Source organism: Vipera berus (genome assembly GCF_964194415.1).
Source record: "Vipera berus genome assembly, chromosome: 7".
Taxonomy (NCBI): Eukaryota; Metazoa; Chordata; class Lepidosauria; order Squamata; family Viperidae; genus Vipera; species Vipera berus.
In genome coordinates this window covers 69,083,969-69,102,603 of record NC_138209.1, presented here as the reverse complement: position 1 = coordinate 69,102,603, position 18,635 = coordinate 69,083,969, and the positions used below count along the sequence as shown (strand labels likewise).

Here is an 18,635-nt window from a genome sequence, read left to right as displayed (position 1 = left end):
TGAGTCTTCTGAGAAGGGCGGGATATAAATGGAATTAAAATAAAATAAATAAAAAATAAAATTGACATCAACCTCCCAGGCTAATCAGGTGGAGATTACAAGCACCAACTGACTGGCACGTGAGGATAAATGTTATGCTTAGGATATAAAAGGCTTCGGGATTTTCTCAAAGAATAAAACGAATACAACTACTGACTACTGTTTGTTGAATTTCCCAAAGGTAATTTTTACTCAGGGTTCACATTTCCAATTTTTGTAAAGTTTTACAATGCTATACAGCCTCAGTAGGTGCCACTACACTGCACATGACTCCTAGCTGATGATATGATGTGGGCAACAATATGTTGTCTTGAAAGGAAGCCATAAATTAGCGGTCACATCTTGCACAGAATATTTATTTTATTTATTTATTTATTCAGTTTATATACCGCCCTATTCCCAAAGGACTCAGGGCGGTTTACAAGGCAAAATTTAAAAACAATCCAATATAAAATTAAAATAAATTAAATTAAGTCTAGCCACAAAAATTAAATCACAATTTAAAAACATTAAACCCCTCAGTCCAGACCAGATAGTTCAAAGAGCCAGGTTTTTAGGTCCCGGCGAAATGAACGAAGGTCGGGGGCAGTCCGGAGTTCCGTTGGCAGTTGATTCCATAGGGCAGGCACGCCCACAGAGAACGCCCTCCCCCTGGGGATCGCCCGTTGGCAATCCTTGACTGGTGGTTCCCTGAGGAGGCCCTCCCTGTGGGAGCGCACAGGACGATGGGAAATTGACGCTGGCAGCAGGTGCTCCCTTAGATAATCCGGGCCCATGCCATTTAGGGCTTTATAGGTCATCACCAGCACCTTGAATCTCACCCGGAGGGCAACTGGAAGCCAATGCAGCTCGCGGAGAAGAGGTGTTACATGAGAGTATCGGGAGACTCCCATTACAACTTGCGTGGCTGCATTCTGCACCAGTTGAAGCCTCCAAGTGGTCCTCAGGGGCAGCCCCATGTAGAGAGCATTGCAGTAGTCTAGCCGGGAGGTCACGAGTGCATGGGTGACTGTGCGTAGGGCATGCAGGCATGCTTTGGGCAAAACTCGATTTTAATTGTGCTTTGACTAAAACATGCCAGAACTTTTCTTAACCGTTGGAAAGGAATGCTAAACGTGGCATGAATATGATTAAGGCTAGTAACGTTGTATACATCTTTTCTGTATTGCAACAAAGCATTAGGTGGAAGTTCACCAAAGCCGTGACAGGCAAAGGAGAGCCCTATCTATAAGCCCATCGGATGTTCACCACACCAGATGGAAGAATGAGAATGTGAGATGAGGTCATGGCCAACAGCGGTGTTTCTCAACCTTTGCAAGCCGAAGATGTGTAGACGTCAACTTCCAGAAATCAACTACACAGAATAACATGCTGGCTGGAGGAAATCTGGGAGTTGAAGTCTTCAACTTTACATCTTCAAGTTGCCAAGGTTGGGGAACACTGGCCAAGAGCATGAATTAACAGATGAAATGAAAGAAAAACAGATTACATTCTGCAAGTACAAAAACCAAGAGAAAGTAGAATGATGTAATAGACGTGAGTTTTGGTAGCGTAATCACTCTTGTGGAGGTGAGGAACACAGACAGGAAAGCGAAGGTATAGGTGTGATTACAAATGAAAGGATTTAAAGATATTAGTATGATGGCGTATCTAGGCTGTTGTGGAAGTAGTGTATATGAAAACAAGGAATCTATAAATTAGTGATAATGGCACGCCGTGCTCCAGTAAATGGTGGTAGTGGAAAAACCCAAAACGAATTCTAAAAAAGAAAGCCTGTGGGTTTCTGAATAAATGTTATCTTGCAGACTTAAAATCTAAATGTAATACGGGAAATGTTATTCTGTTTAGCTGATATACACAAATAGTTAGGAATAAGGCAGCACAGAACTTGTGATTGGGTCATTTGGAGACCCATTAGTAAAGGAAAATAGAAAAAAAGGTCTGATTTGAATATATGATTTAAGCGTACTGTAACCATTCACATATATACAAAACCAACCCCAAAATTAATAGCATGATTGTTTATAATGAAACACAGAATATTGGCAATAGATTTGAGAGTGTTATATCTGGAGAAGACTATTATATATACCTTGGCCAACAGATCTCAATGAAAGGTGATGCAATAAAGGAAATTGAATGGCATGTTAAAAGTGGTTGGTAGACATTTGGCAAGCTAAGCATAATTTCCAAGAACCACCTCCCCCTATGCCTGAAGAGAAAGGGTTTCAGTCAGTGTGCACTATCTGTTCTAACATGCACACTAACCTCACAATCGATACAAAAGCTATGAGCGGCGCAGCCACAGAAAGACACACGTTTGGCATCACAAGACAAGACAAAAAGACCCACACATGGATTAGAGAACAAACGAAAGCATACGATGCCATGAACAGAGTAAAAGAATGGGAATGGAAATGGGCTGGTCACATAACAAGAAGAACGGATGGCAGGTGGACCAAGGCAGTCATAGAATGGATCCCGCTTGATAAAGAGCGTCCACGAAAGAGACCTAGAACAAGATGGATCAACAACATCGCAGGCTCTATTGGCAAAATATTGGCTCTATTGGCAAAAGAAAGCTCGGGACCATATTGGTTGGAAACATGCGGAAAAGGCCTTCATCCTGCAGTGGATAGACAATGGCCAAAATGATGATGATGATGATGATACAAGAGTTCTGAATGTGGGACATTTTTTAGTAGTATCAGTAGCGGATCTTGGGGAAAATGGATATGGAATAAGAAAAATATGATACAAATGGGAGTGGCAACAGGATAACTTCAGAAAAAGATGTCATATAAAGTATTAGAACTCCTTCCAACAGAACGAATGGAGGGTGAATATAAGAGGTTTCTGAATCTGCCTGTTTAGTTGTCTTGGACAGGGAAAATGCAGTGAAGCTTTGCAAGTTTTATATAAATGCCAAAAAATTACAGCAAGTAGATGGATTTGTTCTTTAGTCAAATGTTTACTAAAGAATTGAATCTATCTATCTGTCTATCTATTTATCTATCTATCTAATCTTTGGGAAAAATAATTGAAAAATGTTAAGAACTGCAAAGATTAGATAGATAGATAGATAGATAGATAGATAGATAGATAGATAGATAGATAGATAGATAGATAGATAGATAGATAGATATAGATAGATGATAGATGGGTGGATAGATAGATAGATGGATATAGATGGATGGACGCAGGCAGGCAGGCAGATTTTCATATTTCTAGACTGCCCATCTCTCAAGATATATAATGATTGACTAGGAAGCAGACTTGCAGCAATGTTTTTCAAAAAAGTTTAAAAGGCTGAGTACGTGTGTCATTAAAGTTGAATGCCACAGGAATGGAACGTTTAAGTATAGATGGTAACAAAAGAGATGAAGTCAAGATTTTGAATATTCCTCATTTCTGTTAACTCCACTTTCAACGCTCTCCTGCTTCAACAGCAGAAACATCGTAAGATCATAATATGCAAGAAGGGCCCATTTAAAAATATTTTGGATATTACTGCATTAGTTGTATTGCCAGAACACGTAAGCCTAATTGGAAATCGTGAGAGCACAGAAATATGGCACTAACAATCGGTAACATTCTCATTTAAAATACTCTCATTAAAAACAACTCTCTACTGAATGTTTTTATTTACAATAAAGGAGGAAAAAAATCTATATATCTGTAGCATTCACTCAACTGACAAGGTCCACTACAACACTTTTGTTTATAATTTAATTTCACACCATTTCAAAAACTGTAACACAAGGGAATAGAATAATTTTAAGATTCTTTAAAATTTGTACTCCAGGTTGCAAACCTGTACACGCTAATGTGAGCGTAGGCCCCATTAAACAATAACTCTTTTGTGAGTAAACATGCAGAAGTTTGCATTTTTAATTGTAAGAATTTTGTATTGTGGATAGGGTATCTTTAAAAAAGGCTTTGACATTTAATAGCGCATAAGATCTCCATTTTTTCTGTAGCTGCGGAAGTGATCCAAGAACAAGCCTAAAGAAAGAAAAAAAATTAATTATAACAATATATAAAACAATTACACGATACTTTTATGATAGACACTTTTTAAAAATAGATCGTTATACATCTGGGAGAATATTAATATATTTCTGATAACGATTGGTAAAATCCATTTCTGAAATCCATGTTTGCTCTAATCCAGAATTTCAAGTCTGCAACCTGTAGAGAAGCAGTCTTTTTTCCCATTATTCATTGGGAAGGATATGGTAGAAAAGGTGAGATTTCGTTCTCAGAACAAAAAATCTGGGCATTAGAGTTATTTCGGATTTTTTAAAAAATTGTTGGCTTCTTGCTGGGGAGATGAAAGGATGCCTCAAGGCTTAAAATGCTGAAAATTAATCTTTATCCACTTATTCTTTAAGTTCTTCAATAGAATGGTTAGGAAAGTGTGTGTATGTGTGTGTGTGTGTGTGTGTGTGTATACACAAACATGCACACATATCTATAATACATGCATCCACACGATAGTGCCTGGAAAATTTATAAACAAATATAAAAATTGTAAGATTTGGTGAACTATAATTTTTATACTCTATCCCATGCATTCCAACTGTACAAAGCATTCTTTGAAATAAAAAGTAAGATAAAAACCTTTTTAATAGAAAGTAGCCGATCTTCTTCCATTACGTGGCTACAAAAGAAAAAGAAAGGATGGATCAATAGCATCTTTTGGAATGCCTCTGTAAGAATTATGAACTTGATATTTGTGATTTGAAACAAATTTCTGACATGTTAATGATTTTTTTCCAGATCGCTCTTACATTTTAATTACAGCTAAATGTTAAGAGAGGAGATTTGAGATTTTCATTAATAAAGGAAAGAGAAAAGAAGGAAAAATGAGCAAAAAATGCCAGCTTGGCCTCTATTTACCTTAAACTATGCCTTCCAACTGCAAGTTGCCCTAGAGAGGTATATAAAATATGAACTCTGCCTGGCTCATTGATTTAACTTGCGAGCATTTATATTGATATATTCAGCCGAATATATACTGCTAGAGGTAGCACTGATAATCTCTAGCTGAGGACTGCAGCATTACTCTCTGGTGGATAATCTGAACAATTGGCATGTATCAGGTATATCTGTACCTCTTTATTCCTCAGGGCTTTTTGTTGATCTCTTCAGAGTGCTGGAAGTAGAGTATTTCAGTGGCCTACTACAATAACACTGGAAGTTTTTAAGAAGAGACTGGACAGCCATTTGTCTGAAATGGTATAGGGTTTCCTGCCTTAGCAGGGGGTTGGACTAGATGACCTCCAAGGTCCCTTCCAACTTATTATTATTATTATTAATTGAAATTGATCCTACTCTTCCCCCTTGAGGAGATTTCTTTATTTAAATCATCCTGTCCTATCCTGCTGCGTGCACTTTTTGTGCAGATGCACATATACAGAATTGGAGTGTTCAACGAAGGCAAAAGGAAGAACACCGTTGAAGGAGAACATCTGTTTTCAAGCTTTGTTGTCTACTTGGTTGCTGTTGCATGTCAAAAAATGGAAGCATCCTATCTACTGGATGCCTCTTAAATTGGCTGTATTAAAGCAGAGTCGTGAAGATAATAAAATCTGCTGCATCGTTCTATCATTCCACTATTGGTAGTTCTTATTTATCGGCTCTAGCCAAAAAAAACAACCCCAAAACCTATTCCCAAAGGATAACCTAGTTCTCAAGCATAGGTTGTGTTGATTGACTTATAATATAGCCTTGAGCCAGAAACAAACAGAAATGGACATACTCGGAACATAAAGTATCCTCTACTTTGAACTTTTCCGGGTATTCGAAGTTCTTCCTAAAAAAGAGAACAGATTTCAGAACCCCAAACCCTTGTGGCAAAGTAACAAAGATATATTTTCATCCTTTTGCACATTACCAGGTCTTTTGCTCCTACAAACTGGGGTAGGCAACCTTGGCTCTTTTATGACTCGTGGACTTCAACTCCCAGAATTCCTGAGCCAGCCATGCTGAGGGGAAAGGGAGAGGTTTCCAAGCTGAGCCATGCTGGCTCAGGAATTCTGGGAGTTGAAGTCCACGAGTCATAAAACGGCCTAGGCCAGGGTAGGCAACCTTGGCTCTTTTATGACTCGTGGACTTCAACTCCCAGAATTCCTGAGCCAGCCATGCTGAGGGGAAAGGGAGAGGTTTCCCAGCTGAGCCACGCTGGCTCAGGAATTCTGGGAGTTGAAGTCCACGAGTCATAAAAGAGCCAAGGTTGCCTACCCCTGAATTCTAGCCTAATGAGTGAATATTCCTGCCGGCCATAAATGGGAAACATTTACACCAACATTCTGTGAACATTTTGTGAGGTGGATTATAAAACCTCATCCAGAATGTTTTGCTTAAAAAGTCCTTAATTATTAAGAGCAGTGTAAGTGTGGTTTCACTGGCTTTTCTTTCATTTTCTTTATGGTAAGTATGTTTTGCATGAAGACTTTCAGGTATAGTTCACAAGGCGCCACACAAAGAAACGCAAAGTAGTGTGTTCCTTTCAGCCTTGGTGTGATGTAAACTCATTCACTGTGTCTTATTGCTTTGTGTGAATCAATTCCATCATGGCAAGAAAAATGGATAAAGAGTTTATTTATTTATTTGTTTGTTTGTTTTATATACCGCCCTTCTCCCGGAGGACTCAGGGCGGTGTACAGAGCAATAAAGTAAGAATACAATAAAGCAATAAAGTGAGAAAATTTTAAAACCCAAATCCATCAGGCCAGGCCGGCTTGTTGGAATAGATAAGTTTTTAGATCATGCCGGAAGGAGCGAAGGTCGGGGGCCATCCGGATTTCAGCTGGTAAGCGGTTCCAAAGGATTGGCGCACCCACCGAGAATGCTCTCCCCCTGGGGGTCACCAGCCGACATTCTCTGACCGGTGGCACCCTGAGGAGGCCCTCTCTGTGGGAGCGCACAGGACGGAGGGATGTTGACGCTGGCAGTAGGTGCTCCCGTAGGTAATCCGGACCCACGCCATGTAGGGCTTTGTATGTCATCACTAGCACCTTGAATTTCACCCGGAAGGCAACTGGAAGCCAGTGCAGCTCACGGAGCAGAGGTGTAATATGGGAGTATTGGGAGACCCCCAAAAGCACTCGTGCAGCTGCACTCTGCACCAGCTGAAGCTTCCGAGTGGTTCTCAAGGGCAGCCCCATGTAAAGAGCGTTGCAGTAGTCAAGACGAGAGGTCACAAGTGCATGGGTGACTGTACGCAAGGCATCCAGGTCCAGATAGGGTCGCAACTGGCGCACCAGACGAACCTGGGCGAAGGCCCCTCTAGTCACAGCTCCTATATGATCTTCTAAGGAGAGCTGTGAATCTAAGAGGACATCCAGATTGCGAGCCTTATCTATGGGGGGTAATAACTCGCCCCCTATATTAAGAGATGGAATAATCTGAATATCCTGACATGCCGGTATGTACAGCCATTCAGTCTTGTCCGGGTTGAGTTGAAGCCTGTTCCTCGCCATCCATTCCCGGACCGCTTCCAGGCAACGGGACATCACGTCAAGGGCATCACTGATGTGGTTTGGGGTCGAGATGAAAAGCTGGGTGTCATCAGCATACTGATGATAACCCACTCCAAAACCATGGATGATCTCACCTAGCGGCTTAGAGTTCCAACTTAGTGTTATATGCAAACTCAGTTTTAGGATTACAAGTAGTCCTCGAATTACGAGTAGACTTTTGCATTGAAAAGCTAGGCTGCCCTTATTAATAAAAAGTCATACCTGCCAGCTTTATTTCTTGCATATTTTGAAGTGCCACGTAAACAGATTTAAACATCATAAATACTTGAGATATATCCTAATAGATTCTGTGGCTTGCTCTCCTATTATTGTCCTACTGAAACTAATAGTACAAGACTGTCATGAGTAATTTAAGCTATAGTGTTAAATGAATGTAGGATTTAGTTCCGAATCAAAAAGCATAAGCATGCACTTAGAAACACAGGGAGTCCTCGACTTACGACCACAATTGAGCCCAAAATTTATGTTGCTAAGTTGAGAAATTTGTTAAGTGACTTTTGCCCCATTTTGCAACTTGCTTTGTTAAGTGAATCACTGCAGTTGTTAAGCCAGTAACCCGGTTGTTAAGTGAATCTGGCTTCCCCATTGACTTTGCTTGCCAGAAGGTCACAAAAGGGGAATCACACGATCCCCCGGGGACACTGCAGCCATCATAAATATGAGTCAGTTGCCACGCATCTGAATTTTGATCATGTGAGCAAGGGGATGCTGCAAAGGTCGTTAACTGTGAAAGACGGCTGCAACCCATGTTTTTCAGTGCCATTGTAACTGCGAACAGTCACCAAATAAACAGTTGTAAGTCGAGGACTATTGGCAGATACAGCCCAATAAAGTAAGGTAAAGGTAAAGGTTCCCCCGCACATGCGTGCTAGTCATTTCTGACTCTAGGGGCCGGTGCTCATCTCCGTTTCAAAGCTGAAGAGCCAGCGCTTGTCCAAGGACGACTCCGTGGTCATGTGGCCGGCATGACTAGACGCCAAAGGCACACGGAACGCCGTTACCTTCCCACCGTAGTGGTCCCTATTTTTCTACTTGCATTTTTACATGCTTTCGAACTGCTAGGTTGGCAGAAGCTGGGACGAGTAACAGGCGCTCACTCTGTTACGCGGCACTCGGGATTCGACCCGCCAAACTGCCGACCTTCTGATCGACAAGCTTAGCGTCCTAACCCACTGAGCCACCGCGTCCCTTATGCACAGCCCAATAGAAATAATTAAAACTAAGAAAAAGAAGCTTCTTTTTTTAAAAAAAAGATGAGTAAGACGCATGAAGTTATGCTACGGTGCACAATTCAGAAGTTACATACGTCCGCTTTGTATCTCTTCTGTCTCCGGTCATGAAGCTGGGGAATAAGTGGCAGCACGGGGTGTGTGACCAATGTCTAAGACAACAGGAAGAGAAACACGTGAACCACAATGAGATTCTAGCTTGAGTCTGGGAGAAAATCCCTCTCCTGCAACACACACTCGTAAGCATAGCATAGACCTGCACAATAAATATCTTCCAGGCTTGAAAATATGGTATTTTGGGAGTCAGGCCTGAGGGACCACTGTTACACCAAAATTGGCTAGAGAGTGCTAAATGCAGGTAGTCCTGGACTTACAACAGTTCGTTTAGTAACCGTTCAAAGTTACAACAGCCCTGAAAAAAGTGACTGATGATCATTGTTCACACTTACGACCAATGCAGCATCCCCATGGTCATGTGATCAAAAGTCAGATACTTGGCAACTGACTTAATATTTATGACCGTCCCGGGGTCATGTGATCCCCTTTTGCGACCGTCTGACAAGCAAAGTCAACGGGGAAGGCAGATTCATTTAACAGCCATGTTACCAATTTAATAACTGCAGTGATTCACTGAACAACTGCGGCAAGGGAGGTCATAAAATGGGACACTTAACAAATGTCTCACTTGGCAACAGAAATGTCGGTCTCAATTGTTGTAAGTCAAGGACGGCCTGTAGGTTAAGGAGGCCTCTTTTAACCACAAATATTAAGTGTTATAAATGAGGCTAAATTGTATTTACACCATTATTATTCTAATTTTTCTTCTTCCAAGCGTAAGATGAAATGCTTGTGGGATTTTTCAGCTTACATGTTAAATCTTCAGTCCCGTGCATCACTGTAGATGGATGAGAAGGGAGGAACATTGGACTGTAGTCTAGCATGGCATGTTAGGAGGGCATGCTGCGGGGGGAGGGAAATCAGGATGACAGCAAATCCCAGTTTCCAAAAAAAGCTTGTTTTGCTATGTAATACAGAAAATTTTGAATATAAATTCATTTCGAGGCATATGTAAATTAGAAATGGCTTATTCATATCTGCTACTTTGCAAAACTTTCAGAATAAGATTTTTAAATTACCTACCTAATTTACCTAACTTACAATTTGAGCAATGATTTTGCTAACCAGCCGCCTAGAGAAGCCCCATCGGCGAGATAGCTGGCAAATAAATTCAACAATAAGTAAATAAACGATTTGAACTAAAGATATACAGAACTGAACATTCTGCCAGCCACTTCCAATCTGGAAGATTGTATTTTGAAAAAAAAAACATTTGTCATTCTTGATATAGTCATGTCAATGTAATGTTTCAGAGGAAAAACAGACCATCCGTTTTTGCATATTCCTGATTTAAATTTATCAGTCTGTGCAACAAAGCCACAAAGCTGAGAATCCATCAGCATCCATCATTTGCTTGGAAACTAATTATAAAACATTAGAAGTAGCCCAGAATGCAGCTTGCCCCTTATTGTCATGACACTTGTAAAATGGACCATCGTGTGACCAATTTTATGACTTGTGGCAGTCATTAAAAGGAACCCATTGTTCACTATGGGTGTGCTTTTTCTGAAAATTGGAAGTAAGTGTCATGATTTGGCCAAAATGTCATACATTGTGTTTGTGTGACCACTAGACGCTGCAAATGGACATAAATGTGGACTGGTTTCTAAGCACTCGAAAATGAGCCCATGTGACTGAGAGATAGCAATTGGAACTTCCAAACTGGGTCTTGAGTAATGTATTGGGAAGGCCGTCAGAACTTTGAAGAGTTGCTAAGGCAACCTCGGCTCTTTTATGACTCATGGACTTCAACTCCCAGAATTCCTCAGTCAGCATAGCTGACTCCATGAGTCATAAAAGAGCCAAGGGGTTGCCTACCCCTAAGCAAACGGTCATAAGTCAAAACTACCTGTACAGAATCATCTGACTACCGTATTAAAAAAAATACAGCAATAACTCTGATTACCTTATCATTCTGTATAAATTCCAGAACCATAAAGCAAAATTCTTCCAGTGCATTGGATGGCTTAAAAAAAAAGAGGTTAGATTAATGAATTGAAAGCATCCTCCTCTAGAGAAAAAAAACGTAACATATTTGCATTATTTAAAATGTTAAATTCAACTGACCTGAGGCAGAGTATCTAGAGCTGGGATAGCAGAGCACATATCCTCTATCTATCAAGATTGATAAAAAGGTAGATTCAGTAACGTTTTCAACTGAACATAAATGAAAGCAATTTAGGGTGGGTTTTTTTTGTTGAGTATTACAAATGTAGTATATATCAGTCCCCTATTAAAATTCTCAATTATTAAATCTGGTTTTTTTTTTAAAAAAATATGCATGGAACAAATGGCATGGGTACTCCTTTGTGTTAAATAAGACAACCCTGAAAAAAAACAACACAAAGGCATATTGCTTTCTACCTCATTCCACACTTTTTCTCCTGGGAGAACATGGGACACCAGTGGCGCACCTGGGAAATAAGAAAAATAATAATAATCTGGGTTTAAATTTTCTATTTATGATATTACCAACTATGCAAAGATCACCAACTCTGAATGTGTCCATGAATAAACAAATATTGTTACTCAGAAAACAGGAGGACAGTGGTAGTAACAAAAAAGCAGGCTAGACGTTGAATAGACAAGTTGATATTCAGCGTCTGAAAACAGTTCACTTCAGGCCTGATTTATGTCGCGACATGAAATATTGTATGCTTACATCGTTGCTTTTTAATGCTTCTCACTAACTTCAGAAAATTTATGAACAGAGTATTGAAATTTCAACACTTTGGAGTCTGAGCTGCAGCGTAGACACTGGATTATGTGAAACACGTGCTTTCAAACACATTTTATTTTAATCTCTATTCATAAAAATATTGAGTTTCAAATGTGATCCATCCCATATATATGTTTGAATGCAGAACTTTATTTTTATTTTAAATTGGACAGTGTTCCCACTTTACCTAGATGTGAATTCTACATACTCAGGTTTGTTTTTTTTGAAATGATAGTTAGAGAAAAATATACTATGTATTTCTGTCTCTTTCATTCCCTAAAAGACCTATATTCAACAACTAATCAATATTTGAACTATTTACGGGTAAGAAATTTTTATGGTTCTTTGTTTATAAGGAGTCATAAGTATATGGAAGAAACAGCCAGGAAATACACTATGTATTAACATTTGCTAGAGCAGACATGTCAAACACAAGGCCCGGGGGTCGGATCCGGCCCATGAAGTGGTTTCATGTGGCCCATGAAGCCACCCTGGAAACAGTGAGGGAACGGCCCCCAGTGCCTTGGCCCTGGCCCAGAGACCCTCCTCCTGCCAGAGACCCTCAGATCTGTCCCACTCCTGCCCAGGCTCCCATAGACACCCTTGATGCAAACGATGTAGAGCTGGCCACGCCCACCCAGTAGGCCATATGCACTCTAGCCACACCCACCCAGTAGGCCACGCCCACCCTGGCCACACCCACCCAGCCCCCTGAGGGCAACTGCAATGCTGATGCAGCCCTCAATGAAATTGAGTTTGACACCCCTGTGCTAGAGCATTCATGGTGGCCTTGGAAAAGATATTAAAATGCCATGATGTGTCTACACCTACAAAGATCAGAATTGTACAAGCCATGGTATTTCCTTCACATATCTATTGAAATGGAAGTTGGATTTTAAAGACCCAGGCTAGAAAAAGCATTCATGCCTTTGAATTTGAATATTCCTGAATATACGGTACCGGTATTTGAGAGATTGCCACTTATTTTCAAAGCACCAGAGGGCAGGATGAGAAACAATGAATAAAAACTAATCAAAGAGAGAAGCAACCTGGAATTAAGGAGAAACTTCCTGACAGTGAGGACAATTAACCAGCGGAATAGGTTGCTATAAAAAGTTGTGGGTGCTCCATCACTGGTGCTTTTTAAGAAGAGATTGGACAGTCATTTGTCCAAAATGGTATATGATCTCCTGCTTTGGTAGGGGGCTGGACTAGAAGACCGCCAAGGTCCCTTCCAGGTCTATTCTGATTGATTGATACTGTGTACAGCCAATCACAACACAAACCAATGGCTCATCAAATAATTTAACCCAGAGTTATCACTCAAGCTACACAGAACCAGTCTCAAATTAGCCTACTGTGGACACCTTATGTGAAAATCTGGATTCTTGAAATGACTTTAATGCTGGGGAAGGTAGAAGGGAAGGGAAGAAGAGAATAATCAGCAGCAAGATGGATGGACCCACAGTGGCAATGGCTGTTGGAAGACTTGAAAAAAACAGTTTAAGGATAAGAACAGTAAAAAGCGAAAATGGCTTGATTATATACAGATAGTCCTCGATTTACAACCTTTCATTTAGAGACTGTTTGAAGTTACAGTGGCACTGAAAAAAGTGACTTATGACCATTTTCCCCACTACTAACAGTTGTAGCACACACCCCCCCATGATCACGTGATCAAAATTCAGATGCTTGGTAACTGGTGCATATTTATGACGATTGCAGTGTCCCGGGGTCATGTGATCCCCTTTTGCGACCTTCTGTCTTGTAAAGGTAATGTAGAAGGCAGATTCATTTAACAACCATGTTGCCAACTTCACAATTGCAATGATTCACTTAACAACTGTGACAATAAAGGGCAAAATCACTTTAACACTTGTCTTGCGGTCTTCTCTTGTGGTCATAAGTTAAGGACTATCTGTATAATCAATCAATCTATGTTTATGGTGACACTGAATTATGTTGGTTGAAGACATACTGTATATGGATGTGTACTAAGCTATACAGACTGAGAAATAAAATTATTTGCACTGGGAACAGCAATGGCACACACACTTAGACTTAAATACCGCTTTACAGCCCTCTCTAAGTGGTTTACAGAGACAGCCTCTTGCCCCCAACAATCTGGGTCCTTATTTTACCAACCTCGGAAAGATGGAATCAACCTTTGAGCTGGTCAGGATTGAACTGCCAGCAGGTAGTCAGCAAAAGTAGCCTGCTGAATGAGATACTTAAGAATTGTGATCCAAGAAGAAGTTATAAGGTCAAAAATGTATTGATGCTAAAGGACAATGGTTTGAATGCAAAAGGAGAGACCAATTCAAAGTAAGAACATTGATGGGATTTAGTCATATGGAGAAAATGAATTAGGATCAACTGTGTGTTTGTGTGTTCAAAAAGAAAGATGAATTGAATCCATAGAAATCTCAGAAAGAGAGTGCTGAGTTTCTGACGCACAGAAAGTGACGTACAGATATAATGGCAGCCAGGATTATTTGCAAAAATACAAAGGTACGGAGAATATAGTGAATAGTGTTGGTGAAATCCAGATTTAAATCCGTTTCCTCTTCTTATCTCATGCAGTTGATTTATTTTACATTCCTTTTTTGCGCTTTGCATCACAGTGCTCACCCCAAAAGGGAATAGCATGACATTTATGTACGTATTCAAGTTAAATTATGTTAATAGGGAGTTTTCATCATTGCTGTATAAAACAAATAAAAACATACTATGTTCAAAAAGATATAATTAAAAAATTCTGATTTTTTAATAATCTTATGCATATTCTATTCTGAAGGAAATTGTAGTCATGGGGCTTTACTGCCCAAAAATTACAGTATGTATATGTATATGTATGTGTGTAAGTGTGTGTGGTGTGGATGGATAGATAGCATTCAAATTGTAAAATGAGGGCAGAAAGAATATACCCGTTTACAACTTGTTAGTAAAAAGTTTTTATTATACACATCAGCAGTGCTTGCTAGTTGGTCTCTGGATGTTTCCACATGGAAGGCTCCTAGCACTACTAATTAAAAACAAAGTATTTTGCAACTATTCAACATTTCTGTTTTTAAAGGAAGAAGAAAGTCATAGGAGAAGTGACAGAAATGAAAGGGAATTGCACAGATAGGATCTGGGCTAAGGACCACATTATAATTCTAACCAGGCAATGCATATGCTTAGTTAATACTTTGTGTAGAAGCAGAAACACTTAGAGGAGATACAAACAAGACTCTTGTCATTATTTTATGCTCTCTTCGTTATATTTTCCTTTCTAGGTTTTTCATATTTTGAAGTTGTAAATATGAATATGATTTGATTTAGGACTATGAAGCAAGTAATACAGATCAGGCTAGTTGATATTAAATATAAATGTTCTGTATAATTGTATTTCTTTGTGTGCTTTGACTAATGCTATCACTTTTGTTACTTACTAGTGAAATAAGGACTTAATGGTTTATGCATAAATAACCAGGATGTTTTAAAATATATTTATCTACTTGCCTTAAAAATGTATCTTCAGGATCTACTAGCAAGTTTAACTTTATATTTTAAATTCAAACTTTCCCTTAAATAAGCATACTATAGGTATACTTGAAAATAATTAGAAAGGGAAATATGAATTGCTTGACCTACTTGGTATCTCAAAGCTATAACATCTGCATTGTGTGAAGAAGTCCTATATGCTGTTAGCATTGCAGAGATTTCTTTCTGCTGTGGCTTCTATTTAAAATTAATGTATAATATTCATTGGTATATCCAGGGCTTTTTTTCTCATAGAACGCTCAGAACGGAGTTCTGGCACCTTTTTTTGATGGAAACTTGTAGGGTAGGCAAGGCGGGTTGTATGACATGTGTGAGTTCCAGCACCTTTTTCTTTTACAAAAAAAGCACTGGGTATATCACATTCTTACATCAACTGTTATTTGAAAATTCAGTAATTTGTAGACTATTTATTAGTTGACCTGAAAAAAAGGCACTACTGCTCTCTAGAGGGACTTACACTTCGATAATAAGTAATTTTGCATTGGAAATGACATTCGTTGCTAGAAGTAAACTAGAGTGAGACAGTTTTTTAAAATTGGAATTTACATTCTTACTGCTATCATTGTGACAAAGAGGAGCCCCAGATCTGACTTAAAGGTTTGTAGTTACTCTGTGTATATATTATGCAGGACCTGCATTGAGTTTTGTTTTTTGTTAAAACAAAAAAAAGACCAGGACATAACTTTTTACAATTAATGATAAACTCCTAAGATATAGAACAGAGTTGGAAACAGTTGAAATATTCCATTTCGATCAGAGGAATCCAACATTGGCAACTTTAAAGCCTGTGGACTTCAACTCCCAGAATTCCCCAGCCAAGTTTGAATTGGTGTAAAATGACACACCTTTTGATTTTGAGGTAACTTTTCACGTTACACTGTAAGAAAAGCAGCTAACTGCGATGCGTAAGCAATAAAGGAGAATATTTGTAGCAAAGTAAAACCTCATGTAGTAAACTCCTGGTGAATTTTTTTAGGGGGTGGGGCATGCAAACTTTTACTATTGCCTTAAAGTTTGAAGCAAGAAAAATAAACTTTGAATAAAATTGAGAGGAAGGGGTACTTCGATAGGAAACTTCCCAAACAACTGAAAGATGGGGACACCCTTCCCCCCTTTTTATGGATGTTTTAAGGAAGGGAATCCTCGGGCAGGTCCCTTGTAAGGCAGAGCCTTCCCAACATAAGAATGAAGCTATTTGAAATGCTTGATGTTTTCCATTCAAAGCAACATTGCGCTAGAACCAGAGGCATGCCTCGACTTACAACAGCTCCTTTACTGACCGTTCAAAGTTACAACGGCCCCGAAAAAAAGCGGCTGTTTTTTCACACTTACGACCATTGCAAGGCGCCCACGGTCACGTGATCCACATTCACGTGATCCTTGGCAACCGGCTCACATTTAGCCGCAGCGTCCCGGGGTTCACGTCCACGGGGACGCCAGATTCACTTAACCGCCGTGTTCCTAGCTTCACAACCGCAGTGGCTCACTTAACAACTGCGGCCAAAAAAAAAAGGTCGTAAAAAACGGAGCAAAACTCAACGAATGTTTCCCTTGGCCACAGAAATTTATTTATTTTATTTTAATTCCATTTAGTGCAGGTTCAAGTCCCACCAGGCTCAAGGTTGACTCAGCCTTCCATCCTTCCGAGGTAGGAAAAATGAGGACCCAGATTGTTGGGGGCAATAAGCTGACTTTGTAATAATGCCGCTTCAGGGGGGGGACGAAAGCCCTAATAAGCAGGCATAGACATAGAATGAAGGCTATTGCTAAGCACATTGGTTTGTGCTTAAATTGTAAGCCGCCCTGAGTCTTCGGAGAAGGGCAGGATATAAATGGGATTTTTTAAAAAAACTGCTATTATAATAGCAAATCCTTCATAAAAGGTATTGCATTACATTCTTGATTGAATTGTCTTTCCATTGATATGTAATTTTGTGTTACTACTCCAGACAAATGGTGTTATTAACCATCAAAACTCAAAGCCTTGGTGGAGCAGTGGGCTAATGCCTCCTTAAGTAACACCAGCTGCCTGCAATTAGTGCAGGTTCGAGTCCCACCAGGCTCAAGGTTGACTCAGCCTTCCATCCTTCCCAGGTAGGTAAAATGAGGACCCAGATTGTTGGGGGCAATTAAGCTGACTTTGCAATAATGCCGCTTGGGGGTGTGTGTGTGAAAGCCCCAATAAGCAGGCATATACATAGAATGAAGGCTACTGCTAAGCTTGTAAGCCGCCCTGAGTCTTCGGAGAAGGGCGGGATATAAATGGAATTAAAATAAATAAATAAATAAATAAAATCCCGCCCTTCTCCGAAGACTCAGGGCAGCTTACAAGCTTAGCAGTAGCCTTCATTCGATGTTATATGCCTGCTTATTAGGGCTTTCACACACACACACACACACACACACCAAGAGGCATTATTACAAAATCAGCTTAATTGCCCCCCAACAATCTGGGTCGTGGTCGTAAGTCGAGGGCGCCCCGTGTGATGGAAAAAAGCGCATTTCTGCCCTCCCTGAACACACTCGATTACTGGGGCTTTTTGCTTCCACTGGATTCCCCCCCCCCAAAAAAAAAATAAAAAAATAAAATCAAAGTGCTTTGGAGGAGGGGGGATCCCAGTGAGGTCGGTCGCTAAGAGAAACGGAGAAGGCTGCCCCTTACCTTTGCAAGAGCTGACCCCAAAGGCTAGCAGGGCGAGCAGCAACTTCCAGGATACTCCGGCACCGGGCTTCCCTCGGCTGGGGCGACCGGCTTTGCCGGGGCTGCCGTCCGGAGCAAAGGCTGTAGCCGGCCACGGCGGCACCTCCGGCCGGGTCCTGGAAGCGCTCTCTCTTGGCATGGTGCCTCTTTCCGCCGGCGCTCCTGCTCGTTTCCTTGGCTTTTTCCCGGCTGCTCTGCCGAGGCTTTGGAAGCGGCGGGCTGGAGCGCTGCCGCTTTTAAATCTCCCGGATCTGGGGAAGGCGGAGACTGGACGGCTCCGGTCAGCCAAACCCGCCTCGCCTCGCCCGCCCACGCCCACCCTTGAGGGGGTGACTCGGATAGCGTCCGAAGCCGGGAAGATGGCGGTCGCTGCTCCTCAGGCTGCCTTGAGCGAGGGGCGTCGAGTCCCTTAGAAGGTCTTGGGCAGGGATAGGCAACCTTGGCTCTTTTCTGACTCGTGGACTTCAACTCCCAGAATTCCTGAGCCAGCTGGCTCAGGAATTCTGGGAGTTGAAGTCCACGAGTCAGAAAAGAGCCAAGGTTGCCTACCACTGGTCTTGGGGATTGCCCAAGGGCAGGGATACGCAACCTTGGCTCTTTTATGACTCGTGGATTTCAGCTCCCAGAATTCCTGAGCCAGCATAGCTCAGCTTGAAAACCTCTCCCTTTCCCCTCAGCATGGCTGGCTCAGGAATTCTGGGAGTTGAAGTCCACGAGTCAGAAAAGAGCCAAGGTTG

The 18,635-nt window shown here is 40.8% G+C and overlaps 1 protein-coding gene across 1 annotated transcript; it reads right to left on the bottom strand.

Annotated features, from left to right (window-relative positions):
• Nucleotides 1-4,666: 4,666 nt before the first annotated feature.
• Nucleotides 4,667-18,108, bottom strand: NMU (neuromedin U; the record flags this gene model as incomplete). The annotated part of the gene is made up of 7 exons (XM_081333269.1): nucleotides 17,860-18,108; nucleotides 11,297-11,346; nucleotides 11,000-11,047; nucleotides 10,839-10,898; nucleotides 8,893-8,967; nucleotides 5,804-5,857; nucleotides 4,667-4,702 (listed from the first exon to the last, which is right to left on the bottom strand). Exons 1-7 carry the CDS (start codon nucleotides 18,035-18,037, stop codon nucleotides 4,667-4,669), a joined length of 501 nt encoding a protein of 166 aa, XP_081189395.1. The 5' UTR covers nucleotides 18,038-18,108.
• Between the last annotated feature and the right edge of the window lie 527 nt (nucleotides 18,109-18,635).